The 24,498-nt window shown below is 38.5% G+C and overlaps 1 protein-coding gene across 1 annotated transcript; it reads left to right on the top strand.

Moving 5' to 3' along the window:
- The first annotated feature begins 16,029 nt into the window (after positions 1-16,029).
- Positions 16,030-17,558, top strand: LOC307126651 (uncharacterized protein). The gene is made up of 7 exons (XM_079817281.1): positions 16,030-16,154; positions 16,237-16,356; positions 16,436-16,483; positions 16,575-16,652; positions 16,745-16,822; positions 17,352-17,412; positions 17,508-17,558. The coding sequence occupies exons 1-6, from the start codon at positions 16,092-16,094 to the stop codon at positions 17,370-17,372; spliced, it is 408 nt and encodes a 135-aa protein (XP_079673407.1). The 5' UTR covers positions 16,030-16,091; the 3' UTR covers positions 17,373-17,412; positions 17,508-17,558.
- The last annotated feature ends 6,940 nt before the right edge of the window (positions 17,559-24,498 follow it).

Consider the following 24,498-nt stretch of genomic DNA (forward strand, 5'->3'; position numbering starts at 1 on the left):
AAGAACCGCTTTTCCGTTCCGGTTAGAACATCAAACAGGTTCTCCCCTCTCAGTGAAGCACCCACTGAGTATCCTGTTGAAAGTGCCCTAGTCATTGGCGATTCTATTACACGGAACGTGAAGATGGAGACACCAGCCACCATAGTCACTTGTTTACCGGGAGCCAGAGCGCCTGACATCAAAGCAAATTTAAAAGTGCTGGCTAAAGCTAATCGTAAATTCTCTAAGATTATTATTCACGTCGGCACTAATGATGTTCGACTTCGCCAGTCGGAGATCACCAAAATTAACATTAAAGAGGTGTGTGAACTCGCTAGTACGATGTCTGAGGCTGTTTTTTGTTCTGGACCGCTCCCGGCAAAAAGGAGTGATGAGATAGTTAGCAGACTATCATCACTCAATGGCTGGTTGTCTAAGTGGTGTCTGCAAAATAACATAGGGTTCATAGACAATTGGAAAAGTTTTTGGGGCAGACCTGACCTGTTGAAGAAGGATGGCATCCATCCCTCTTGGGGTGGTGCCGCTCTTCTCTCTAGTAATCTGGCACATAGTCTTAGAGCTAAACCTTGACTCACTAGGGCCCAGGTCAGGAAGCAGACAAACTGGCTAAACCGACCGTCTGCTAGCTGTCTCACGTTACCGGAGTCAGATAAATCCCAGCACATAGAGACTCTTTCACCTAGATATTATCATATAGAGACTGTGTCTGTTCCCCGAATTAGTAAATACAAAAAAACATCAAAACCATTCAACAGTAAAAATTTAATTGACGTCCAACAAATAAACAAAATATATAATACAGATGAACAATTGATAAAGCTTGGGTTGCTGAATATTAGATCCCTTTCCCCAAAAGCGCTTATTGTTAATGATATTATTACAGATAATAATCTAGATGTGCTCTGTTTGACAGAAACCTGGCTAAAACCTGACGACTACATTACCTTAAATGAGTCCACCCCCCAAGATTATTGTTATAAACATGAGCCGCGTCTGAAAGGTAAAGGGGGAGGGGTTGCTGTAATTTATAATAATATCTTCAGTATTACTCAGAAGTCTAGTTTCAAATATAATTCCTTCGAAGTTTTGGTGCTTTATGTAACGCTATGTAGTGTACATGATAAAACCCGTTTAACATTTGTGTTAGCTACTGTATACAGGCCACCTGGGCATAATACAGACTTTATCAAAGAATTTGCTGATTTTCTATCAGAGCTAGTACTGGCCGTAGATAAAGTACTAATTGTTGGTGATTTTAATATCCATGTTGACAACGGAAAAGTCGTATTGGGATTAGCATTTAAAGACACACTAAACTCTATTGGAGTTAGGCAACACGTGTCAGGAGCCACTCATCGCCATAATCATACTTTAGACCTAATATTGTCACATGGAATAAATGTTGATACCATTGAAATTCTGCAGCAGAGCGATGACATCTCAGATCATTACTTAGTGTCATGTATACTTAATTTAGCTAAGGTTGCAAAGCCGCCCCCTCGCTTTAAAAATGGCAGGACAATCACTGCCGCTACTAAAGATTGCTTTTTAAATAATCTCCCTCATCAGTATCATCTGCTCAGCATCCCAGATAGTATAGAAGAACTCGATGTTGCAACAGAAACTATTGACTCTCTCTTTTGCAGTACTTTAGACACAGTTGCTCCTCTGCGCTTAAAGAAGATTAAAGAAAATAGTCCAACGCCGTGGTACAACGAGCACACCCGGGCCCTTAAAACAGCAGCCAGAAAAATGGAGCGCAGCTGGAAGAAAACAAAATTAGAGGTATTTCGTAATTCGTGGAAAGAGCACATGATCACATACAGAAAGGCTGTAAAAACTGCTAGATCTGCTTATTTCTCAACTCTCTTGGAAGAAAACAAACACAACCCAAGGTATTTATTCGATACAGTGGCTAAATTAACCAAAAATAAAGCTTCAACTTCTGATGATTGTAAACAGCACAGCAGTAATGACTTTATGAACTTCTTCACATATAAGATTGATAATATTAGGAAAAAATTTTTAACCATGCAGCCGTCTAATACAGCATCACATCAGACAGAGCATTGTAGTGTCACTGAGGAAAAATTACACTCATTCACTGCTATAGGAGAAGAAGAATTGGCTAAACTCGTTAAATCATCAAAATCGACAACATATATGCTCGACCCTATACCAACTAGGCTATTAAAAGAGATGCTACCAGAGGTCATAGATCCTCTTCTGAATATCATTAATTCATCTTTGTCATTAGGATATGTACCGAAAACTTTTAAGTTGGCTATTATTAAACCACTTATTAAAAAACCGCAACTTGATCCTACAGATTTAGTCAATTATAGACCAATCTCAAATCTACCCTTTCTGTCAAAAATACTTGAAAAGGCAGTGTCTTCACAATTATGTTCCTTTTTAGAAAGAAATGGTATCTGTGAGGATTTCCAGTCAGGATTTAGACCGTATCATAGCACTGAGACTGCTCTCGTCAGTTACAAATGATTTGCTCTTATCATCCGATCGTGGCTGTATCTCTCTATTAGCTTTACTCGATCTTCGTGCTGCATTTGATACTATCGACCACAACATTCTTTTGAATAGACTCGAAAATTATGTAGGTATTAATGGAATTGCATTATCATGGTTTAAATCATACCTATGCGACCGTTATCAGTTTGTAGTAGTAAATGAAGATATGTCACACCGATCGCAAGTTCAGTATGGAGTACCACAAGGCTCAGTGCTAGGACCGCTACTCTTCACCCTGTACATGCTACCACTGGGAGATATCATTAGGAAGCATGGCGTTAGTTTTCATTGTTATGCTGACGATACTCAGCTCTATATTTCTTCACGCCCTAAAGAAACTTACCAATTCACAAGATTAACGGAATGCATAGCTGATATAAAACATTGGATGACTGGTAATTTCCTGCATCTCAATTTAGAAAAAACTGAATTTTTAATTATTGGACAAAAAAGCTCCACAAGTAGTAACCTAGAATACTGTCTAACACTTGATGGCTGTTCTGTCAAGTCCTCGTCGTCAGTGAGGAACCTGGGTGTGCTCTTTGATACCAATCTTTCGTTTGAAAGCCACGTTTCTAGCATCTGTAAAACTGCTTTCTACCATCTTAAAAATATATCTAAATTACGGCACATGCTCTCAATGCAAAATGCTGAACAGTTAGTTCATGCGTTCATGACCTCAAGGTTAGATTATTGTAATGCTCTACTGGGTGGTTGCCCTGCTCGCTTAATAAATAAACTCCAGCTGGTCCAAAACGCAGCAGCTCGAGTTCTTACTAGAACCAGGAAGTATGACCATATTAGCCCAGTTCTGTCAACACTGCACTGGCTGCCTATTAAACATCGCATACATTTTAAAATCTTACTTATTACTTACAAAGCACTAAATGGTTTAGCTCCCCAATACTTGAGCGAGCTCTTAACATATTATACTCCATCACGTCTACTGCGGTCTCAAAATTCTGGCCAGTTGATCATACCGAGAATATCCAAATCAACTGCAGGCGGTCGATCGTTTTCCTATTTAGCACCTAAACTCTGGAACAGTCTTCCTAACATTGTTCGGGAAGCAGACACACTCTGTCAGTTTAAATCTAGACTAAAAACACATCTCTTTACTGTGGCATACACATAAAACACTTTTTCAATGAAATGATTGTTAGGCTGCATTAACTAGGTCAGCCGGAACCAGGAACACTTCCCATAACACCTGATGTACTCGTTACATCATCAGAAGAATGGCATCTACGCTAATGTTAGTCTCTCTGTTTTATCCCGAGGTTTACTGCAGTCAGCCGGATCCGGGCCGTATCCAGTTCAGATGGTGGACCTGCGCCCAGAGAAGACCAACACAGGACCCCGAAGTGTCTGGGAGACCGTGATTAGACTCCCCCTGAAACTGCCTCATCGACACGGCATCTCAATAAACCCGTCTCCAGCGTGTTGCCTCCGATCATTCGAATATTGCACTTTAATAATTATTTAATCAACATCATCCTCAATAAACCCGTCTCCAGCATGTTGCCCCCGGTCCCTCGAATATTCTGATCTATTATGACCTCCGAGCTGTAAAACTGCCAGAATAATAATAATAATACGCTGTTTGTTAATTGGCCAGAGGAGAACTGGCACCCCGACTGAGCCTGGTTTCTCCCAAGGTTTATTTTTCTCCATTAGGTCACCTGATGGGGTTTTGGTTTCCTTGCCACTGTTGCCTCTGGCTTGGCGTGCTCAGTTGGGGACACTAAATTTTTCAACTAAACATCGAAATACATCTAAATAATAAACTAAATTAACCATTTAAACTAAATTACTGATCAAATTATTGATCTAAAGCCCACACTGTCACTGTATGATACTTGAAATTTTCCAGAATGGCTATACAGCTGAATAAAAATTATGCTGCATTATTTTCCTGTTTAACACTGTAAAGCTGCTTTGAAACAATCTACATTGTTAAAAGCGCTATATAAATAAAGTTGACTTGACTTGACACACACACGCATGCACACAAACAGAAAGGGGGGAAAAAGAAGATAATTGGCCAGCGGTTACTATGTGCCTTGGCAGTATATTTTGATTGGACTACTGCCAAGTTTAAGACCACTGACCCCCACTCACTTTCAGTTCACTCACCATTCAGCAGCAACAACCCCCATCTTCTAAGGTGAGACATCTTTCACATTTCTACACACTGTTTAAAAGTTATACGGAAAGTGTATTTTCTGAAATAATTTCAATTATCTTATAAAATTATGAAGAAATTAATATAAAATGACAGTATTTGGTCATAGAAGGAAGGTTTCTGGCAGAAAAGTGTTTTCTGAGGTAATTTTTACCTCAAATCAAGTTATATTAGTGACTTAAAGTCAGTGGGAAATTTCCATATAACGTTAATAAAATATATTCTGACAGAATTTGGTCAAAGAGGAAAGTTTCTGGCAGAAAAGTGTTTTCTGAGGTAATTTTTACCTCAAATCAAGTTATATTAGTGACTTAAAAAGTCAGTGGGAAATTACAACATAAAATGTAGAATTTGGCCTGAGTGGATGAATACCTCGAATTACCCTCCAGGGTCCAGGGCCGGCGTTTGCTATAGGCGAGCTAGGCGGTTGCCTAGGGCGACAAATGTGTTGGGGGCGCAGCCAGGCGCCCTCTTGTGGCGCCCTTAAACTTACTTCCCATTAAGCATAGAATAACACAAGCGAAATAAAACATACTGTTTATTAAACATGATCATCCTTGGGCGCCCCCTCAGCCGCACGTTTAATTACTTAACCTGATTATTAGATTGAAATTGATAGTGAGTATTGTCGAGCACAGGCGTTCAGACGGTTGGTCAGGCATGTGCTCATCACTGGCGCGTTCTTCAAAAATGAAGCGGTCTAAACCCTCGAGTGCACAGGGACGGAAAAAGAGAAAGGCAGACGATCAAAAGAAAGCCCAGTATAGAGGTAAGTCTTCTCATCTCAGCCATAAAGCTATCAAACGAAATAAATTTACTTCGTATTATCGATATTATCAACTAATATTGGACGGCATTGGACGTTTTATTGCTGTCACTAAGCTATCACTAGCTAGCTAGTTATCTACATATTACTACGCATTTCACTGACAATAAGGAAATCCAGACGAGCCAAATTTTAATGCTGCGTCAATTTTGAAGGTGAATAGAAATGCCAGAAACAACTGTTCATCTTTTATTATTTAAGATAGGGATAGAGCTACAAGAACTTATATATTTTAATTTTGTAGTGGTAAGTACAGTGTATCCATAATAGCACTTTTGTTTGTAGAGGGTATAGTTATTCCAGTTTATGGGTCATAATTTGCTTAAGTGTCTTTACAGGTGCTTAAGAGTGTTTTTGCACAGTTTATGGAGTTAATATTTGGTAAATATCCTTGAACATTCTTTCTAGAATTTGTGTATGAACAATTTATTGCAGTTGATCCTTCAAGTCTTAATTTTCTTGATTAAGTGTTGGAGTGACTATAAAAGAATTTTTGTTTGTTCATCCATAGTTTGAGTCATAATTTGTTAAATATCTCTTTTGTTAAAAAACTCAATCTCGCCTAGGGCAACCAAAGAGCTAGAGCCGGCCCTGCCAGGGTCTATGGAGTCAGAATAGTCTCATTAATAATTCACGCAAAAAACAAGATGCACACATGTGTAACCAATTTCACATGCATGAAACCAAATTCACGTGCACAAAAAACAATTCACGTGCGCAAAATAAAATGATATATTCATAAATTACATTTCACAAATGCAAAACACAATTCGTAGATTTACAACTGTGCACAAAAACTTTTGAATGTTTAAAATTTACACATTCATCCTGTAATGCGAATGTGCAAATGGTCATTCACGTGTGTGAATTGCCTTGGATGTGTGTGTGTGTTTTTGAGACTTTCCTGGCAGCGCAATCCTCCTTTACACAGAGGAGTCGTACTCTTTAGCCAATCAGATTTAAGCTCATCAATCGGCCAATCATAACCGCGTGAGGGCGGGCCCACCTGAATGTTACGTCATCAGCGTTCGACCGCAGTTAGAGATCATGGCTAAGCAGCAGAGGTATGTATGTGAAGTTTGATCGGTTCATTTCTGTGTTTACTGAAACTAAGAACTTAGCAGTTAAGAAACTATCACTTCAACTGATCTCTGTGTGAAAATAAACATTTAGTAGTATTGATGATTTCTTATGTTTACTTCATAAAGAATTATGCATATGCACACCATACAAATGTAGGATTTTAGATTCATAAACTCCATAACAATGGTTTGAATGATGCGAGAAAGTGTATATAAATAGACGAATTAGATAAATAGATATTTTTCACGTGGTTTTTAACTATTATTTAATTAGGAAAGAGCAGTCACAGCAGTGTGTTTGTACCTGCATGACATGTCCACCACACATTCAACTGTTGATAATGATTTATGTAATGAAGTGCATACATTGGAGACCATTTATATTTAATCTATGCTTTGTTTTAACTTTAAGCTGCACATATATGCAGTTTTATTGTTTCAGATTTCCCAGACAGATGATGTATGAAGTTGCAGAGACCAGTACCGTTACCTTACCATTCCTACTGTAATTCTTTCAAAACACTCATGTTGCATCCCTTCATTTTGACTGTTGTTTCAACAAGAGGCTGAAAGTCATGCATTGTTACTGTATTAATGTACACACTCAAGGAATAAAGCCCTGCTATGCATTATTAAATGTTCTTGTTTTATGTCAGAATTAAAAGAATCAAAGATATTTGCTACAGTTGATGTATACGGTTTATTAATTTGAAAGTTTCTGAATCCTTTGGGAATAAAACCTATATGAAATGACTTGGCCATGATTAAAGAGAGTTCACCCAAAAAAATTTTTTTAATTCATTTACTCACCCTCAAGTTGTTCCAAACCTATATGAATTTCTGTTCTGCTGAACACAAAGGAAGATATTTGTAAGAATGTTTGTAACAAAGCACATCTCTGCAGCCATTGACTAACATAGCAGGGAGAAAAATACTATGTTAGTCAATGGCTGCAGAGATTTGCTTTGTTACAAACATTCTTACAAATATCTTCCTTTGTGTTCAGCAGAACAAACAAAACTCAGTACAGGTTTGGAACAACTTGAGGGTGAGTAAATGATGAAGAAGCACAACATGTAGTACAGAGAAATATATATATATATATATATATAATTGTATATAAATATATAACATTGTATATAAATATATTCTGTAGTTGTGAGATTGGCTGATTAACAGTTTGAAGCTGGGTTAGTTCTTCAGTCACAGGGCACTGGAAGCACAATGTCATTGCATAGCTGGTCAGGGATGTTGGTAGTGTTCCAGTAAGTGTCTTCTTTTCTTTTAAAGTAGATAAATGTTTATCGCCAAATGATACATTTAAGTGCAATACATCAGGTGAAAGTTAACAAATGAAATGTGTTCAATCTAGTGATCACTAGCCCTTTCTCTGTCAGAACACGTCAGATTTTGGTTTGATATTTAAAGCAGTCAGCACATGCAGACAGAGGAAGAGCAGGAAGCAGGAGATGAAGTGATGGTAATATAATTTTATATAGTTTACTGAGTAATCTTAGTATGATGTTAATTGCATCTGTCTGATCAGCATAAAAATGCTTTTTTGCCAGGCAAAGTAAAATGAATGCTTCACAACATTGTCCTGTGACATTAAAAACCTTGAGATGACAATACAGCACAGAGCATGAAAGTACATGTGTACTGAATAGATTAAGACATTAATACAAATTATAAAAGAGAATAAGGAAACATGAATTTAGATGTTTGTGACTGCTATCCAGAAGTCACGCCAAAGGTGTGTAATCCTGAAAAACACAAAGGAACAATACGTGTAATAATAATTTAACACTGTATACTGTTGCACAAATGGCAAAATATCTTCATTACTAAACAATGAGTGCTCATAAAAAAAATTGTACATAGTGAAAAAATATCTCGATGAGGCCAGTACTAAGTGGGAGCTATTGGCCACCCAGATTATTGTTTTACAATCATTTGTGTGATTGTAACTGAGAGAGATGTCTGTCTCTGTACCTGCAGCTAAAATACAAAACAAGCATCATTTCTTCTTCATATGGGACATCTGATTACCACAGCAGTTGCTTACATCTGTTAATATTGAATAAACTATCACTTCAACTGATCTCTAAGTTCTTAGTTTCAGTAAACACAGAAATGAACCGATCAAACTTCACATACATACCTCTGCTGCTTAGCCATGATCTCTAACTGCGGTCGAACGCTGATGACGTAACATTCAGGTGGGCCCGCCCTCACGCGGTTATGATTGGTCGATTGATGAGCTTAAATCTGATTGGCTAAAGAGTACGACTCCTCTGTGTAGGGAGGATTGCGCTGCCAGGAAAGTCTCAAAAACACACACACACACACATCCAAGGCAATTCACACACGTGAATGACGATTTGCACATTCGCATTACAGGATGAATGTGTAAATTTTAAACATTTAAAAGTTTTTGTGCACAGTTGTAAATCTACGAATTGTGTTTTGCATTTGTGAAATGTAATTTATGAATATATAATTTTATTTTGCGCACGTGAATTGTTTTTTGTGCACGTGAATTTGGTTTCATGCATGTGAAATTGGTTACACATGTGTGCATCTTGTTTTTTGCGTGAATTATTAATGAGACTATTCTGACTCCATAAGGGTCTGCTGCCCTCTACCAATGACACACCTATGTGACAAATGGAGGAAAAATGAAAATTATGGCATATACACCAAATATGTCAATGCCTTCCCTAATGACATGCAATAAAATAAAATTATTTACTGTATTTTAATGATTACATTCATGTACTTGTGGGTAAATCTTCACTCTGGGCGACTAAACAATATCTGTCATTAGGCCCCGTTTTTGCAGCGAGAGGCGCCTTTTTTGAATAGATTTCTGTTGGCAGAGAGCCGCGTTGCTTGTGCGCCCCGGGCGCCTCGCGTTTTAGAATGAGCGCTCTGGAAAAAAGAAATCAACTCTGAGCGGAAAAGCGCCCTACGTCATCGCATTGTTTTTCCCCATTGTCCAATCGAATGAATGGAGAGGCGGGCTTTCCGTTGTGGTGACCGTTACCTTGATGAGACTGACAGGACAGCTGATTCAGGGGTTTCCTAGCAACATAAAAAAAACCCACAGCGCTATTTTCTAAATTGAAAAACATCGGCCATTAAAAGGCAATGCAGTGCGCCTCGCGTTTTCGAACCTGAAAAACGCGTTGTGTGATCGGGGCCTTAGTCATTGGCTAATATATTCTCAGATTTTAATCGCCAGTGTATGTCTAAGAAGCTAAGAATACGTTTAGCATAGATATATTGTCACTCGCTGAACACTCAGAGAAACAGTTTCGCTCTCCGTCGAGCGGTCTGTCTATTTCAGTTCAGATCAGATCGACGGATGAGCGTGCCTGTATTTGACGTAACGTTACCGTAAACTCTAGTGTGAAGGCGCACAACTCGCCGTCGCTTTGAGAGAGAGCGCTGTTTAATAAAACGCGCGCGATGAGAGAGAGAGAGTCTTGCATACCACTCACAGAATCGACACACTAACGTTACATGTAAACCATATTCTTTGTTGTATTTTCCTGTCAAAATAATGGAGTTCAATTGGAATTTCACCTTTTAACAACAAGCAGAAGATATGCTGGTTTCTCCGGTAGTGGGCGGGACTATCTCATTGGCTGGTGCTCATGAGTTCAGCAAATCAGTTCGAGTGAACGCACACAACGTGATTAATATTAATGAAGCCAGCAGCTCATCAGTCTTTAGTGCATTGTATATTGTTATTAGTAGTAGAATTATTATTATTATTATTATTATTATTATTATATTATAAAGAATTACTATTATCTATTACTATTATCATTTTTTACAGAAACACTGAATGACCAAAAATATCTTAAGCACCACCACCAGTCCTAAATTCAGTTAAATTATCAAATATGCATTAGGGCTGTCAAACGATGAATCTCGATATATAATATAGATGTAGATCTCGATTAGGGATGAAACGATTACCGGTTTCACGATAAACCACGATAAAATTTTGTGACGGTTAGTAATATCGTATAAAATTTAATTATCATTAAAACCGCGTGTGATTATCACGATTGTGAAAACTGGTGGTAAATCTTGTCCAGTCAGCGTCAGTGTCTGGTGCAGCGCCGCTGTTTCTGAATGAGAAGAAATGGCAGAAGGCAGTGACAGCACTCTGGAGCTTGTTCAGCATCTAAAAGGAGTAGTATGAAGCTGCAGCCTCGGAGCCTGCTGCATCTACAGTCCCCCGCACCCAGAGTCCCGCATTCTCAGGCCCCTCGGTTTTCGAGACAGCGCCTCCTATCCAATTGTATCAGGTAAACATCTTTGCAACGTGAAGGATAAACGTGAGTATAGTCAATTTTATTTATCGTATTTCTTTTTTAATCAAACCACTTTATAGCTCATCGATACAAAAACATATGAATAGTTCATTTAATATGTGTAAAGATAGTTTGTAACAAGATGTGAGCCGTTAATGTAGGTTTTTTCGCCTTTTTCCCCCCGAAAATATTTTGATAGCTTAGCTAACGTTAGCCTTTAACCTTTGACTTTTTGTAGATAACAAGCCATTGTGTTAATATCAAAGAATGTCATTATTAATTAATGCCAGATGGAGCAATTATTTTACTTTATATAATTTATGTAGCCTACTTAAATTAGTACTTATAAAACGTATGTATTAAAATGAATCCATGTTAATTTAACTGTGATATGAAGTTGTTGCCAGCCATTTACAACTCATACAATTGCATAATAATCTAATTAACTATGCCTTCACTATGTATTAACCGAGCTAGAATGTGTCATTTGGCCTTTTGACTGGGTTCCTTGTTTTCTTGTTTTAATTCGTATTGACTGAAATTTGACTGTATGGGCTCTGTCAGGTGATTTTAATTTGACTCTCTCTCTCTCTCTCTCTCTCTCTCTCTCTCTATCTCTATCTCTATCTCTATCTCTCTCTATCTCTATCTCTATCTCTATCTATCTATCTCAAGATGGATGTAACAATTCAAAGGGGGAATTCACTTCCAGAAATTAAAAGATGTTGTAAATGCTGCAGTGATTTTCACTGCCCATTCTGTGCCCCCATATATTTCCAACCCACAAAGTTGTCCAAAGTTCACGTTCATCTTAAGGGACACTTCAACAGATCAGTGCAACATGAAGGTAACATTTGCAAACATATTTTTTTTGCTTTGTGAAAGATCATAAGACTGTGTGTGACAGTGCAATTGTATGCTGTTGTTTTCCAGGGTATACCATACATCGATGCGGTCGCCCCTGCCGAACCCAGCAACACTATCATTGCTTGTACTGTCAGTCAACAATTTTAAGAAAGCCAGATTTCATTAAACATTTAGGATCCTGTAAATGTACGAGGGTTAAGAAAGCAAGTGCCACTGATGACTGTAACATCACACCCACTGCTTTGCCATCTACCACAGCCATCGCTGCCACCTCTGTGCCTCCCACTGCTGTGCCAACCTGCACTATGCCACCCACTGCTTTGCCATCTACCACAGCCATCGCTGCCACCTCTGTGCCTCCCACTGCTGTGCCAACCAGCACTATGCCACCCACTGCTTTGCCATCTACCACAGCCATCGCTGCCACCTCTGTGCCTCCCACTGCTGTGCCAACCAGCACTATGCCACCCACTGCTTTGCCATCTACCACAGCCATCGCTGCCACCTCTGTGCCTCCCACTGCTGTGCCAACCAGCACTATGCCACCCACTGCTTTGCCATCTACCACAGCCATCGCTGCCACCTCTGTGCCTCCCACTGCTGTGCCAACCTGCACTATGCCACCCACTGCTTTGCCATCTACCACAGCCATCGCTGCCACCTCTGTGCCTCCCACTGCTGTGCCAACCTGCACTATGCCACCCACTGCTGCCACCTCCGAACCAACCACCTGTGCCATTGTCAGGCCAGTCACAAAAACTGGCATCCGTGTGGGTCCAAAAGTACTGCAGAAATGCCCCAAATGTCATTTGACATTTTACAGAAAAAATTTAAAAAGGCACATTGAACGAAGACACACAGCAAAAATGATGGACATTTCATCCTCATCCCATCTCAAAAGTGAATGTATAGATCCCCAGAATGGACTGTATGCAGACCACAAAAGTATTCATGGGGCTTCTACTCCACTCCATGTTCAAATTAAAATATGGGGGGAACAACATCATGTTTCTTGCGAATTAGGTGAGTGCCAAGCTAATATGGAGTTGGCATGGAGAAGTGGACTGCGGTCATACCAGTGTGTACACCTCCGGTCAGTTTCATACTGCAAAACAGTTTTAACCTCACCCTCACTAAGAGAAGACTGTCTCAACGAAATGGTGAAAAGCAAGTGGTTTGGGAAAGACAAAATTAAACTGTGTGTTGATCGTCAAACCCTAGCCAAAGAAAATAATGCTCCACTTTCAGTTCTGTCAAAGATTGGAGCCCCTCCATCAAAAAAATTTATATCGGTTCATGAGCCAACTATTTCTTATTACAGTAGACTAGGCAGAGTCATGGTGTCTTATGATACCAAAAAAAATGCATGGCACTGTCCTTGTGCAAAGACGCAGAGATCATGCACACACAAATATATTGCGAAATGGCATTTGTTCCAAACAAATGCAGAACTCTTTCGGAAGGTCCGGAGCACTGAAAGGAGTGCTGAGGAGTTTCAGGTGACAGCAATGGAGGAAAGTGATGAAACACATGTGGGGGGAAACACTTACCCACCAAAGGATGCTCCAGCAATAAAAGGCATGGTACAATACATTTTAAGGAACAAAAAAATACCTGCTACTATTCCCGACCATTTAAGACTTTCTTCAGTGGATAAGGAATTTCCACGACACCTAATTCCTGAGGAGACATTGTGCTACCACTGCCCAAACCGCATGGTCCTCAGCGACCCAATCCCCATAACTCAAAAGGATAAGATTCTTACAACCACAGGAATTGTCCAAGGTGGATTATTTATTTATTTTTATGGTTGTGATTTTTGTACTTCTTCTGATAATGTTACGTTTTGAACTGAACCACTCTTGTTTTTACACTTTTGTGTCTGCAGATATTTCTACATACTTCAAATACTGTCCTCAGTGTGGAGTACTGTACCGGTACCAAGAGTGGAAAGATGGTCTGCATAATTTCAATGACCATGTCCTCCTTGATTTACCTCTCTGCCTCAATATTAGACACATGTTGCAGGTGATGTTTATATTTTTTCTTTATTCTTTAATTTGTCTGTTTTTATTATTATTTCAATGAATAGTAGTAATTAATAGTGCATTTTCTATATCATAGGTCCACACTGCAGTCAGCAGAATAGTTGAGATTTTGGAGTTAAATACAGGTGTCCAGTTCCCCTCAGCCGATACAGTTTTTCATGGTTATCTTCATTTTGAAGCTCTAACAGACCATGAATATCAGTATTCTTGTGTGACTTGTGGTGACCATCCGCCTGTGGTCATAATGGACCTTCACAAGAAGGCATCTTTTCATCTGTCAGGTAAAAAACCCTTTTAGTTTACAGATTGCACATAGGTAGACCATAGTTTATTCAAATTTTTATTAATTTCCTTAGTGAGTGACCTTGCACAACCTCCGGAAGAATTTAATGGAGATGTCAATGCAGAACAGTTTTGGAAGGCACTGACAGAGGAAAGAATTGCCCGTGGATTTGTTTCAAGTAAGAAAGCAAATCTACCAGCAATTATTAAATGTTACACCTATGTAGATTTGTGTTTAATAAGATAAGACAAAAGGTAAAATGTTGATTTCTATGATATACTGACATGTTTTGTTTCACAAAGGTCAAAAAAACAATCCATTCAGTGTTCCTCCGAGTTTTCACTTTTGGGCACCCTGGATAGGGAGAAATACACGCCGCTCAGACTGTGTTCTTAACACAGAATTTCAGAAGATCCGTCCAGCAAAAGCAGCAGAGGTCTCTGAGATAACTGTCTCAGAGGATCGTCTAAGAGATGAGCTCTACAAACAGAAGGTAAAATCTCTATTCAATGTTGTCATTATTTTAATGTTGTTGTAGTCCTATTAAGGGTTAAGGGATTCACTGACACATATTTCCTTTGATAGGTGCAGGTGATTAGAAATTTATGCAGAGAGTGTGGTTTGGATACCACTGGATCTCGAACTGACCTCCTTTTAAGACTTTCGCAAGAAATGAAGTCACGAGAGGCATATGACAAAGTTTTTGAGAAAATTTGGGCTGCCTCAGGTAAACCTCATTATTGCAAATGAGAACACTAATAACAGTAGCTCTAAAATATACAATGTGATAACATGAGTATAGAAAGGATTACTGTTTCTAAAAATCTGCTTTTCTTTTATGTATTTGCATTTTAGGTGGTTGGGCTGTGATTATGTGTCCATGTGGCATTGTCTACAGTTTGAAATGCAACATCCGAGCAGAGAGCCCGCATGATTTTGCGGACATGCTACTTTCATGGAAGCATATGCCAAACATTGTCATCTACGACTTTGCACGTGGACTGTCAACACACACTAACCTAAGACAACCACAAGCAATACCCTTCACACCATTTGAAGGGAGGTTAATGGACCCAACTGCAGAAAACATAGCGAAAGCCAAAGCTGGAAAGGTAAAGGTGTCACTACCCTGGCTGACATGCAAAAAGGAAAATCCAGACCCTGATGGCCACCCTATTACTGGTTCAGCAGAACATTATGTTCTTTATGACCGGTTCCATGAAGACAACACAAAGGACGCTCGAGATTCACTGCGGAAGCTTCGCCTGGTCCCGCAACTGGCTGGAAAAGTTAACAGCCAAGTCGTGGAACAGTTATTTTCCAAACTAAAAAAAAACAACTACTTCCTAAACATGGCTTTGCCGTCGACTCATGTGTTCCTCATGCGAAGCATAATTCACCATTACAATATTCGCAAAAATGAAGAACGACTTAAGCACATGAAAAAGGAGTTTCAGACAAACATTCTAATGAATGTCCACAGTCAGGCTGTTTTGGGTAATTTTTCACTGTACTTGTGCACTTTTGTTATGAATGTAACACTTTATAACTCTTTGGACTGATCTGTTAATTTATGTTTTTGTAGAGCATAACATCTGAGGAATCCATGGATGTGTCAGTAGGTAAGTAAATTGTTGTGTCCAGTCCCCTCCCTCAGGTGGAGCTACACAAATTACTTGCTCACTAAGTGCAAACAGGCACACTAACTTAAATTTAGAGCATACACAAAGTTTATGATTTCTAAGCTTGATTGTTTTGTTTTTTTTACCTTACTTTCAGTAGCAGTGCCAGACACCATTTTAAAACCCTCAGCAACAGCAGCAACCATTGCCATCCCTGCAGTGAATGAGACTGCATCACCAGCCATTACAGCAACCATTGCCATCCCTGCAGTGAGTGAGACTGCATCACCAGAAGCTACTGCTTTGGGACCAACAACCCTGATGGAATATTCTTCACCAGTAAAGCCATGGGAAAGGGACTGGCATCCAGTGCAAGAAAAGCTGGTAATTTTTATTCTTGAAATTTAATGTGCATGCATTTGCAGTCGAGCACTATTGTTTGACTATTTAACAATTTTTTTTATAGCTTGATTATGTGCTGGACGTCAATCGGCCTGGAGCTGAAATTATTGTCAAGGAGGGGAAATTGTGTCTCATTAGAGAGGAGTTTTGGAGCTTGGGTTTGCTGAGGGATATGGATTCCCACGTAAGCAGTCTGCATTTGGAAAGCTATATTTGTATTTACACATTCACTAATGAGTGACTATTTTAATTATTTCTTGCAGATTGGAAACGCCTGCATGCAGCTTATTATTGAAATGGCTCGGAATATTGTATGTATATAAAATATTACAATGTAAACTGTCAAAGAGTATACATGTGTCTGAATCAACCTACATTTTTGCTTGCTTTCTTGTTCCATAGGGCAAAGATATATACATAGAGAACTTTTATGTTGTTCCTACTTGGAAGAAAACCCCAAACATTGTTACAGCATTACCGGTGAGTGTATATAGTGAGTGGGAGGTAAAAACTATAAAAAGGCATAATTTCATTTTTTTTTAAAATTTCATAATTTCTAAAATAAATTTTAGGAGGATGCTGATATGAAAGACTTGCTAGTCTTCCCAGCATGGACAAAAGCTAATGGCCCTGACCACTACGTTGTCTGTGTAAGGAATTATCTCTTACTAGATATTGAATGTCGCATACATATGTTGATTACAGCGTAATTGGTGTGTTTCTAAAACTAAACTAATAATCAATGCTTCTTCCAAGAAAATGAAATCTTTTTACACCTTAACACATTATAGATTATGAGGCCACTTCGAAGGGAGATAGTCTTTTTAGACTCCCATTACGCAGAGCACGAATCCGGCTTTGGAGATGAGGAATACAGAGCAATGTTTAGGTCCATCTATGAATTTAGACAGCATGCAGTTCAGACAGTTTCAGCATCTTATTTTGGCTGCGTTCCTTCAGCCATTTCTAGCTTTTGTTCTACTATACAATTAGCTATGTTCAACGTTTAAAGGCCAGGTTTTCTAGCCTTTACTCAAAATTTTGGCTATGTTCTCCTAGCCATTTCTTGCATGTTTTGGCTACGTTCATTTAGCCTTTTTTGCATGGTGTGTCTGTTCTCAGGTTACAGATGAGCTGTCATTTAAACTTGATCAATCATAATAATGTTTCTTTCTACAGACAAATTGCCAACCAAATTGATCCAGGGATCTGGACAGAAATGACTGGAAAGGATTTTTCGGTGATAATTTTACTGCAAAAATTATTATTTTGCACACAATCCTTTTATCTATTATTAATTTCTAAACTGACTCGTTCTCCTTTCCTCAATCATAGGCTTTGCCACGTCAGACAAGAGGGAATGACTGTGGGGTTTTTGTGCTGATGGTAGGGTCTTTAATTTGTATATAGTAAGGTCTAGTGAACAGTGGTAATGACAGCTTGTCTCCTGTATTTCAGTACACCCTCTCAATGGTCTGTGACATCGGGTTCGATTTCCAGGAGGTAAGTTAATAAAAGGACATTTCTGTTTATTTGATTTACTTTTTAAAGTTTATTTGGTAAAAGTAGAAAACAGTATGATCTTTAACTGGGCATTTCTTTCAGGTTGACATGCCCATAATTAGAAAATGGTGGTGCCTTGTGCTAATGGAACGATTTCAAATTGACGGGTATGTCAAAAAGGATTGTACATTTTGGTAAAATTTTATTCAGAGGTCCCATATATGAGTTAAGTCTGTCATATTACTTTTGAATATTTTGTCAATACAACATTTTATTTAGCATAGAGTAACAAAATACCCTTAATAACTCTCTTAAGAGACAATTTCACTTTTTTCTTTTTTTTGTTCCTTAATTGCTCCTATAATTTTTTTTATTATTATTATTGTTTGCAAGCTATGGGCGCAGGTTTGCCTTCTGGACAGATGAGGCAAAATGCTTATTAGAGGCAAAAACACAACCTCTGTTTAGGCTAAAAAGAAAAACCACACATGATGTCCCACAGCACATCCGAGCAGTCCAAGATCGGACAAGAACAGAAGAACGACTGGTGGACTGCATTGTGACTTCAAAGGCAACAGAGCAGCATTTAGTGGTACTGAAATGGTCCTTTTTCACCATTTAAAGATTAGCATTCCTAAATGACTCAACCAGGGCTGTGATCATTGTCAACTTCAACATTGTCAATTGATTATCCAATATGCTCTTAGCTATATTCTTAATTGTTATGCCAATTATTAATTGATGGCTTGTGTGTGTATATATAAAACAATACATTTTGTTTGCCCCGCAGGATGTTCTCAATGGGAAACCATCAAAGTGGTTCCCCCTAAAGCCCCGTGTGCCAGTTTACATGGACAGTGAGCAGCAGTGTACCATTCTTTTTGAACACCTCAAAGCTCTGCTGGAGAAGACTAAAACTCAACTGAACTTCACAGATGAAGTGGAGTTCATTTGTAGTTTTCTTTTTCCTGAGGTAGGCCCGAACATGTTTGTCAATTGGATTGTTTCTATTATTGCCATATATGCAATGTTTTATATATTAATTAATTTATAAATTTATTTATATGGACAGGCCATCATTCATGGCCTATCTGAAATGCAGGCATTATCCTGGCAGGAGGCTGAGAAGGTGTTCCTCCATGGCCCTACTTATCACCCTAGGTATGCTTGTAATTTGCATTTGCAAAAATAAATATTATTTATTATTGCACAATATTTTTGACAATGGCATTCATCTTTTATTTTAGTGAAGTCGAGGAATTTGACAGGGCGATTGTAAAAAGAATGAAAAAAGAAGGAATATTCGCCTACCAGAAAGTAATTATTTTACCTAATGCATTTATTCATTTAGCAGACGCTTTTATCCAAAGCGACTTTTAAATTAGGAGATTTTTTTTAATGCAATTGAAAAGTAAAGTCACTAACACAATTCTTTCTTCCTTTTTTCTTTGCTTTGTCCTGTTTACAGCAAGATGATGTTTAGGTGATCTTTAAATAAAGTACAGAATTGTTTATAATTGGTGTTTTGTCTATTCTTTTTTGAGTTTTGCTTCGCATTCAAAATATCAGAAAAAAGTTTTTTTAATGTTAGCATGCTATGTTAATTAGACCATTATAGGTTGAACAGAAAGAAACATTGAAATTTGAATTAAAAAAAAAACATTGTAGCAATATATCACAATATTTTTTTCAGAAGATAGTTCAATCTATAATTGTATCCCTTCCATCAGTAATTTACTTTCAATTACACCCATGTTCAAAAAATAACCACTTGGTAATTTGTTAGTCAGAGCACAATGAGTGTTTGTTTTGTTTTGTTTTTTTGGCACATGCATTAATCATGGAACACAAATATTTATTTGGATAACTTTAAAGGAGACCGTGATATTGCATCCTATTGTTCTCAGTGGCATTTGGATAAGGGTGTTATACAATCTTCCGAACACCAAGAGGCGCTGTCTCAAAAACAAGGGGCCTGAGAATGCGGGACTCTGGGTGCGGGTGTTATACGATCTTCCGAACACCAAGAGGCGCTGTCTCGAAAACCAGGGGCCTGAGAATGCGGGACTCTGGGTGCGGGTGTTATACGATCTTCCGAACACCAGGAGGCGCTGTCTCGAAAACCGAGGGGCCTGAGAATGCGGGACTGTGGGTGCGGGACTGTAGATGCAGCAGGCTCCGAGGCTGAAGACCAAATCTGAGGTGTGGTCATATTTTGGCTTTTAAAAAAGTCCTGAGGGAAACTTAATCTAAGATGGTCACCTTGTCTGCAGAACATGCCAGAAGAAAGTCGCTGTAATAGGGAAAACACTTCAAAACTACGAACGCAAGGCAAGTGGACTTTGACCTCAATACCAAAACTACTAACGTGAAGCGAACGAACAAGTTCAGACAAGACTAGGGTGACATTTAAGGGATAATATTCAGGGCTTGACATTAACAACCGCCATTTGCGGGTGTAACGTTATTTCGGCTGCACACTAGTCACTCTGGCTGTTGAACTTAGTCTTCTCAAAAGCCATCTGTTATAATCGCGTTGTGCATTATAACCACTTACACGTGTTTATATTGAGTTTATGAATGCAATGTCTCATAATCAAAGGCGTTCAGAGCGCGCGCCGCGCTCACTCGCTGAAATCTGCACTCAAAGCAGAGATAAACGTGCGATGTACGCAGGAGATTCACTCATCATACTGTGTTGGACTGTTTTTGTTCTATTTCAGCAGCGAAAATAGTTTTAAAACACACAGCAGAACCACAGCGCATCTGATATGACTGGCAAAACGCTGGCGAATTTAGGGACCGTCTCTAAAGTTACATACAACATTGGTAACGTTATACACGTTTCTGACTTCAATAGCATTCGAAGAGAATGAAAGTCATAAAACTGACTGTAAAGTGATCATTTAGGTGTCAGGTATGATGCACACATTTTGATATTTAATAAAATAAATGTCAAATCATATGGAAATATGGATATGCATTATTTCTCTAGGATACTGTTTGGGCTCTAACACAAAACATGCTAGATTTAAATGCATCATTGCTGAACACTGATGAGAATATTGCTTGAGAATATATTTACAGAGATAATATTAGAGATTATATTTACGACAAATTATTATTATTTATGCATTATGCGTTGCTATTGACGACGGCCATTAAGGAAGGAAATCCCACAGAATCTAGCTTTAAAAAAGTGCATAGAGCTGCTTTAGTTATTTGTTGTTTGTTGAATTTCAAATATAAAACTTGTTGAAATTTTTTAAGTGTGTGAATCTGTTCTTTTTGAATACTTTCATCTCGTTTGAACAAAACCGTGATAATATTGATAACCGTGATAATTTGGGTCACTATAATCGTGATGTTAAATTTCCAAACCGTTTCATCCCTAATCTCGATATAGATGTATATTTGAATACACACATATATATATTTAAGAAATATTTGCATGTATATACTTGTGTGTGTATATATATATATATATATATATATATATAATTTATATTATATATAAATATTTATCATCTTCCATGAAAAACAAAACAAACAAAAAAACAGTTAAACTTACTTCATGTTTTCTCTCCTTCTCATTAGAATGGCATCATCACATCCCTATAGCCGCCCCGGTCCCATCAGGGTCAAATGTATACAAAATTACATTAAAACCAAAACGCTAAATTTCAAGCTGGCCAATAATGTAATTTGCCCAGGCACAAAGGAAATCACCCAACTTAGTGCCCTGTCAAGTGGTGGAACCGTGTATGTGTGTCAGTCCTCTTCATCCACTGCGGTGTTTGAAGAGGAGGTGACATACTACATTAAAAATTACACCGTGTCCTCACGATACAGGCCAGATCGTCTGTATATTGGGCAGAATACAGCGATCTATAGAACCTCTCCCCTCTCACTGACAGAGGAGGAAGAGAGGCTGGCAAGAGAGGCACTCATTCCTCCATCCATTGAAGCCACTGGACTAGACCAGGACCTCTTTTCCCGGGGGGGATACCTAACGCTTGAAGGGATGGCAGACCTGCCAACATGTACGCATTTTTCGTACTCGGCACGCATTTTGACCCTTTGGTACGCTTGTACGATTCGCTGCTCTCTATGTACGCATTTTGTTGCATCTCGCATTTCGCCGGTTTCAGTGCAATCTATGACGTTGACTCTGCTGCTGAGGCACAGCGTGAAAGTGGAGTGAAAAGCTTTCGGCCAATCAGAGCGCTTCATTTTAACCCTCCGCTTACATGCCCGCCCCTCCTAGGCAAATGCTTCGAGCCCGCGCCGCGAGCGTTCGTTTCATTTCAGTCAGTGCTTCAAGCAAGCTAGGCAGGCCGGATAACTGCAGCGTGCATGCCATGGCTGAACCGCCTCACAGAGATGCGCTGTTGGCGGTTACAGCCGCGGATGACTTGACGAAAAAATATATTTTAAATTTGGGCGAGTGGCGGTTGAACCAATCAAATGGAAAAAAAAATATATGCATTCTTAAATATTGTTACAGTGCACTAAGCAAACCTGCAAGCTATGAGCCAAGCTGTCAGTATGAGGCCTAGGCTAAGTTACTTCTCGTAGATATTTTAAAACAGCCAGTCATTGTAGTCTACCACTCGGGGAATAGGCATTTAAACAGACAGATTATGGAGTGATATAAAAATGGCATCGGGCAATGGCAGCGCGAGATGTTCAGAAGAACACAAGAGCTAAACTTCTACAAGCTCAATAACATCCACAGCAACAAAAAAAAAGGTAAAAAAGTAGTCGAAAAACTTTGCCCATCGTTTATTAGCAGATGTGCAAGGCAAGCGGGCAAGTTTTGGGGTTGTTATGGATAATTAAAATGTGAACATGCACGTTGCACAGTTGTGCGGTTGACTTTCAGCGAATTTTAGTGAATGAATAGAGTTGGCGTTTCTGTAATATCAAATCTCCATAATTCTTTTCTTGTATGATTTTGTTTGACCTGCTGGTATAAAATGAATTAACGTAACGGTTGTGTTGTGTTGCGTCGCGTCTTGCCACATTCAATGTAGAAAGCATTGCTTTCGTTTGAGGGTGCTTAACTCGCACCAGTAGACAAAAAGTTACCTGATTGTGACAGATGGTCGAATTCACATGACACATTATAAATTAGCATTATAGTCTGCCATAGCCTACCCTACAGTATAAAAAAGACATATAAAAAAGACAAAGCCCTCTGATGCAGGGAAGATGGAAAATGGGGATAAAGACAGAGGTAAAGTGATGTAATGAATGAACAGTTTATCTAATTGCATAGTATTAAGATACTAGTAAATGAATGGCAGTTATTTTTACCTTAAACTTTATGCTAACAATTGTGCTGGGTTGTCCAGAGAGGCACCAGACAGTGTGACTTTACCTTAATCTTGTCAGATTTTTTTAAACGCATGGAATATCAGTTTTTTATTAATGTTTTTACTCTACAGTTGTGTAGTTGTGTTAAATTATATACATTTTTATTTATTAATTAAAATTCATATTTAATTTGATTAAATATTAAATTAAATGTACATGTAAATTAGTAATAATAGTCTATTTATATAATAGCAACATTTTATGTCAAATTCAAATAAAATATCTACTACTCATTTTCATTCATTGTGAAAATATGAAATGTGCCATAGTTTAGTGGAAGATTGCTGCCATCTACTGGAAAACAAACACTTTTGCTATTGAATACGGTAGTTTGTTATTAATCTTACTATTTGTGTTTAATCTGTCTTTGGTTCTATTTTTGTATGACGTTTAACCATCATCAGTCTTTTTTGTATATAATATCCTGAACACAATAATGGGTGTGCAGTAACTGTATAACATTTATGGTCTACTTGTATTTGTTTATAGAGTAGCTAATAAATCGTAATTGGTGAAAGTATATTGTGTATATTATGTATTTTAGTGTTAGGTATCTCATAGATTACTTACTGGTGGGTGGACAACGGTGGAGCGTACATTGGCAGTGGGCTGTCGGGTGCGCTGGGGGCCCGCGGGGGGTGGGGGGGGGGGTGTACTCATAAAGTTTCTTCAAGGTTGGCAGGTCTGGGATGGTGGAAAATGTGAGTAAATTTTACCCTGTCAGAACGCTATCAAACACACACAAAACAACAACAATGCATTTACAAGTTATTTCTAAACATTTGTAAGTTATCATATTGACTTTTAATGTACCATTATTTTATAGCTGCAGGTTCCGAGGATGACCATGGTTATGGGCATGGAAGTCCCCATCTTGGACATGGCCATTCAAAGTGGTCCGAAACGCCTGGATGTGTCCCTGTGGCGAGATCAGGCCCTCAGCACAATCCACCTAAATGACAAATTAAAAATAACACACCTGAAGGGGAACACCAAGTCTTTAAAATTTAATTCTACATCCTACACAACCATTGAGGTATGTCACATACAAAGCCCTCTGTCCTTACAAATCAAACACCTGCTTGTAAGTTTCAAGAAAAACAAAATACCTTGGCTAGATTTTTTCAAGTGTGTCTTATTGTTATTTTTGTGCACAGAAACTAACCCTGGGAGATAAAACAGTATTGATATTTATTGATGGTATGGCTTCATTGATAATAGAAAACATGTTTGATATAACCCTCATTATTCTTTCACTTTCGACATGAATTTCAGTTGCATTAACAACCGACAAGCGTGCACAATCACTCGATCACAAACAGACAATCATTTACTAGCTAAAAGCAGCATGCTATGAGTGACAAGCAGACAAGTTGCAAATGCAATTCCAATTAAAAATTAAAGGAAAAGGTTCAATATCACTTATTCTAAATGTGCCTTTTTC

This window comes from Gobio gobio, assembly GCF_949357685.1.
Source record: "Gobio gobio genome assembly, chromosome: 1".
Classification (NCBI taxonomy): Eukaryota; Metazoa; Chordata; class Actinopteri; order Cypriniformes; family Gobionidae; genus Gobio; species Gobio gobio.

Excerpts from the sequence above, each read along its gene's own strand:
- LOC307126651 (XM_079817281.1), top strand. The coding sequence starts at position 16,092 with ATGGAATATTCTTCACCAGTAAAGCCATGGGAAAGGGACTGGCATCCA. Across the intron at positions 16,357-16,435 it reads TGAGGGATATGGATTCCCAC|ATTGGAAACGCCTGCATGCA; the intron begins GTAAGCAGTCTG and ends TATTTCTTGCAG. Across the intron at positions 16,484-16,574 it reads TTGAAATGGCTCGGAATATT|GGCAAAGATATATACATAGA; the intron begins GTATGTATATAA and ends CTTGTTCCATAG.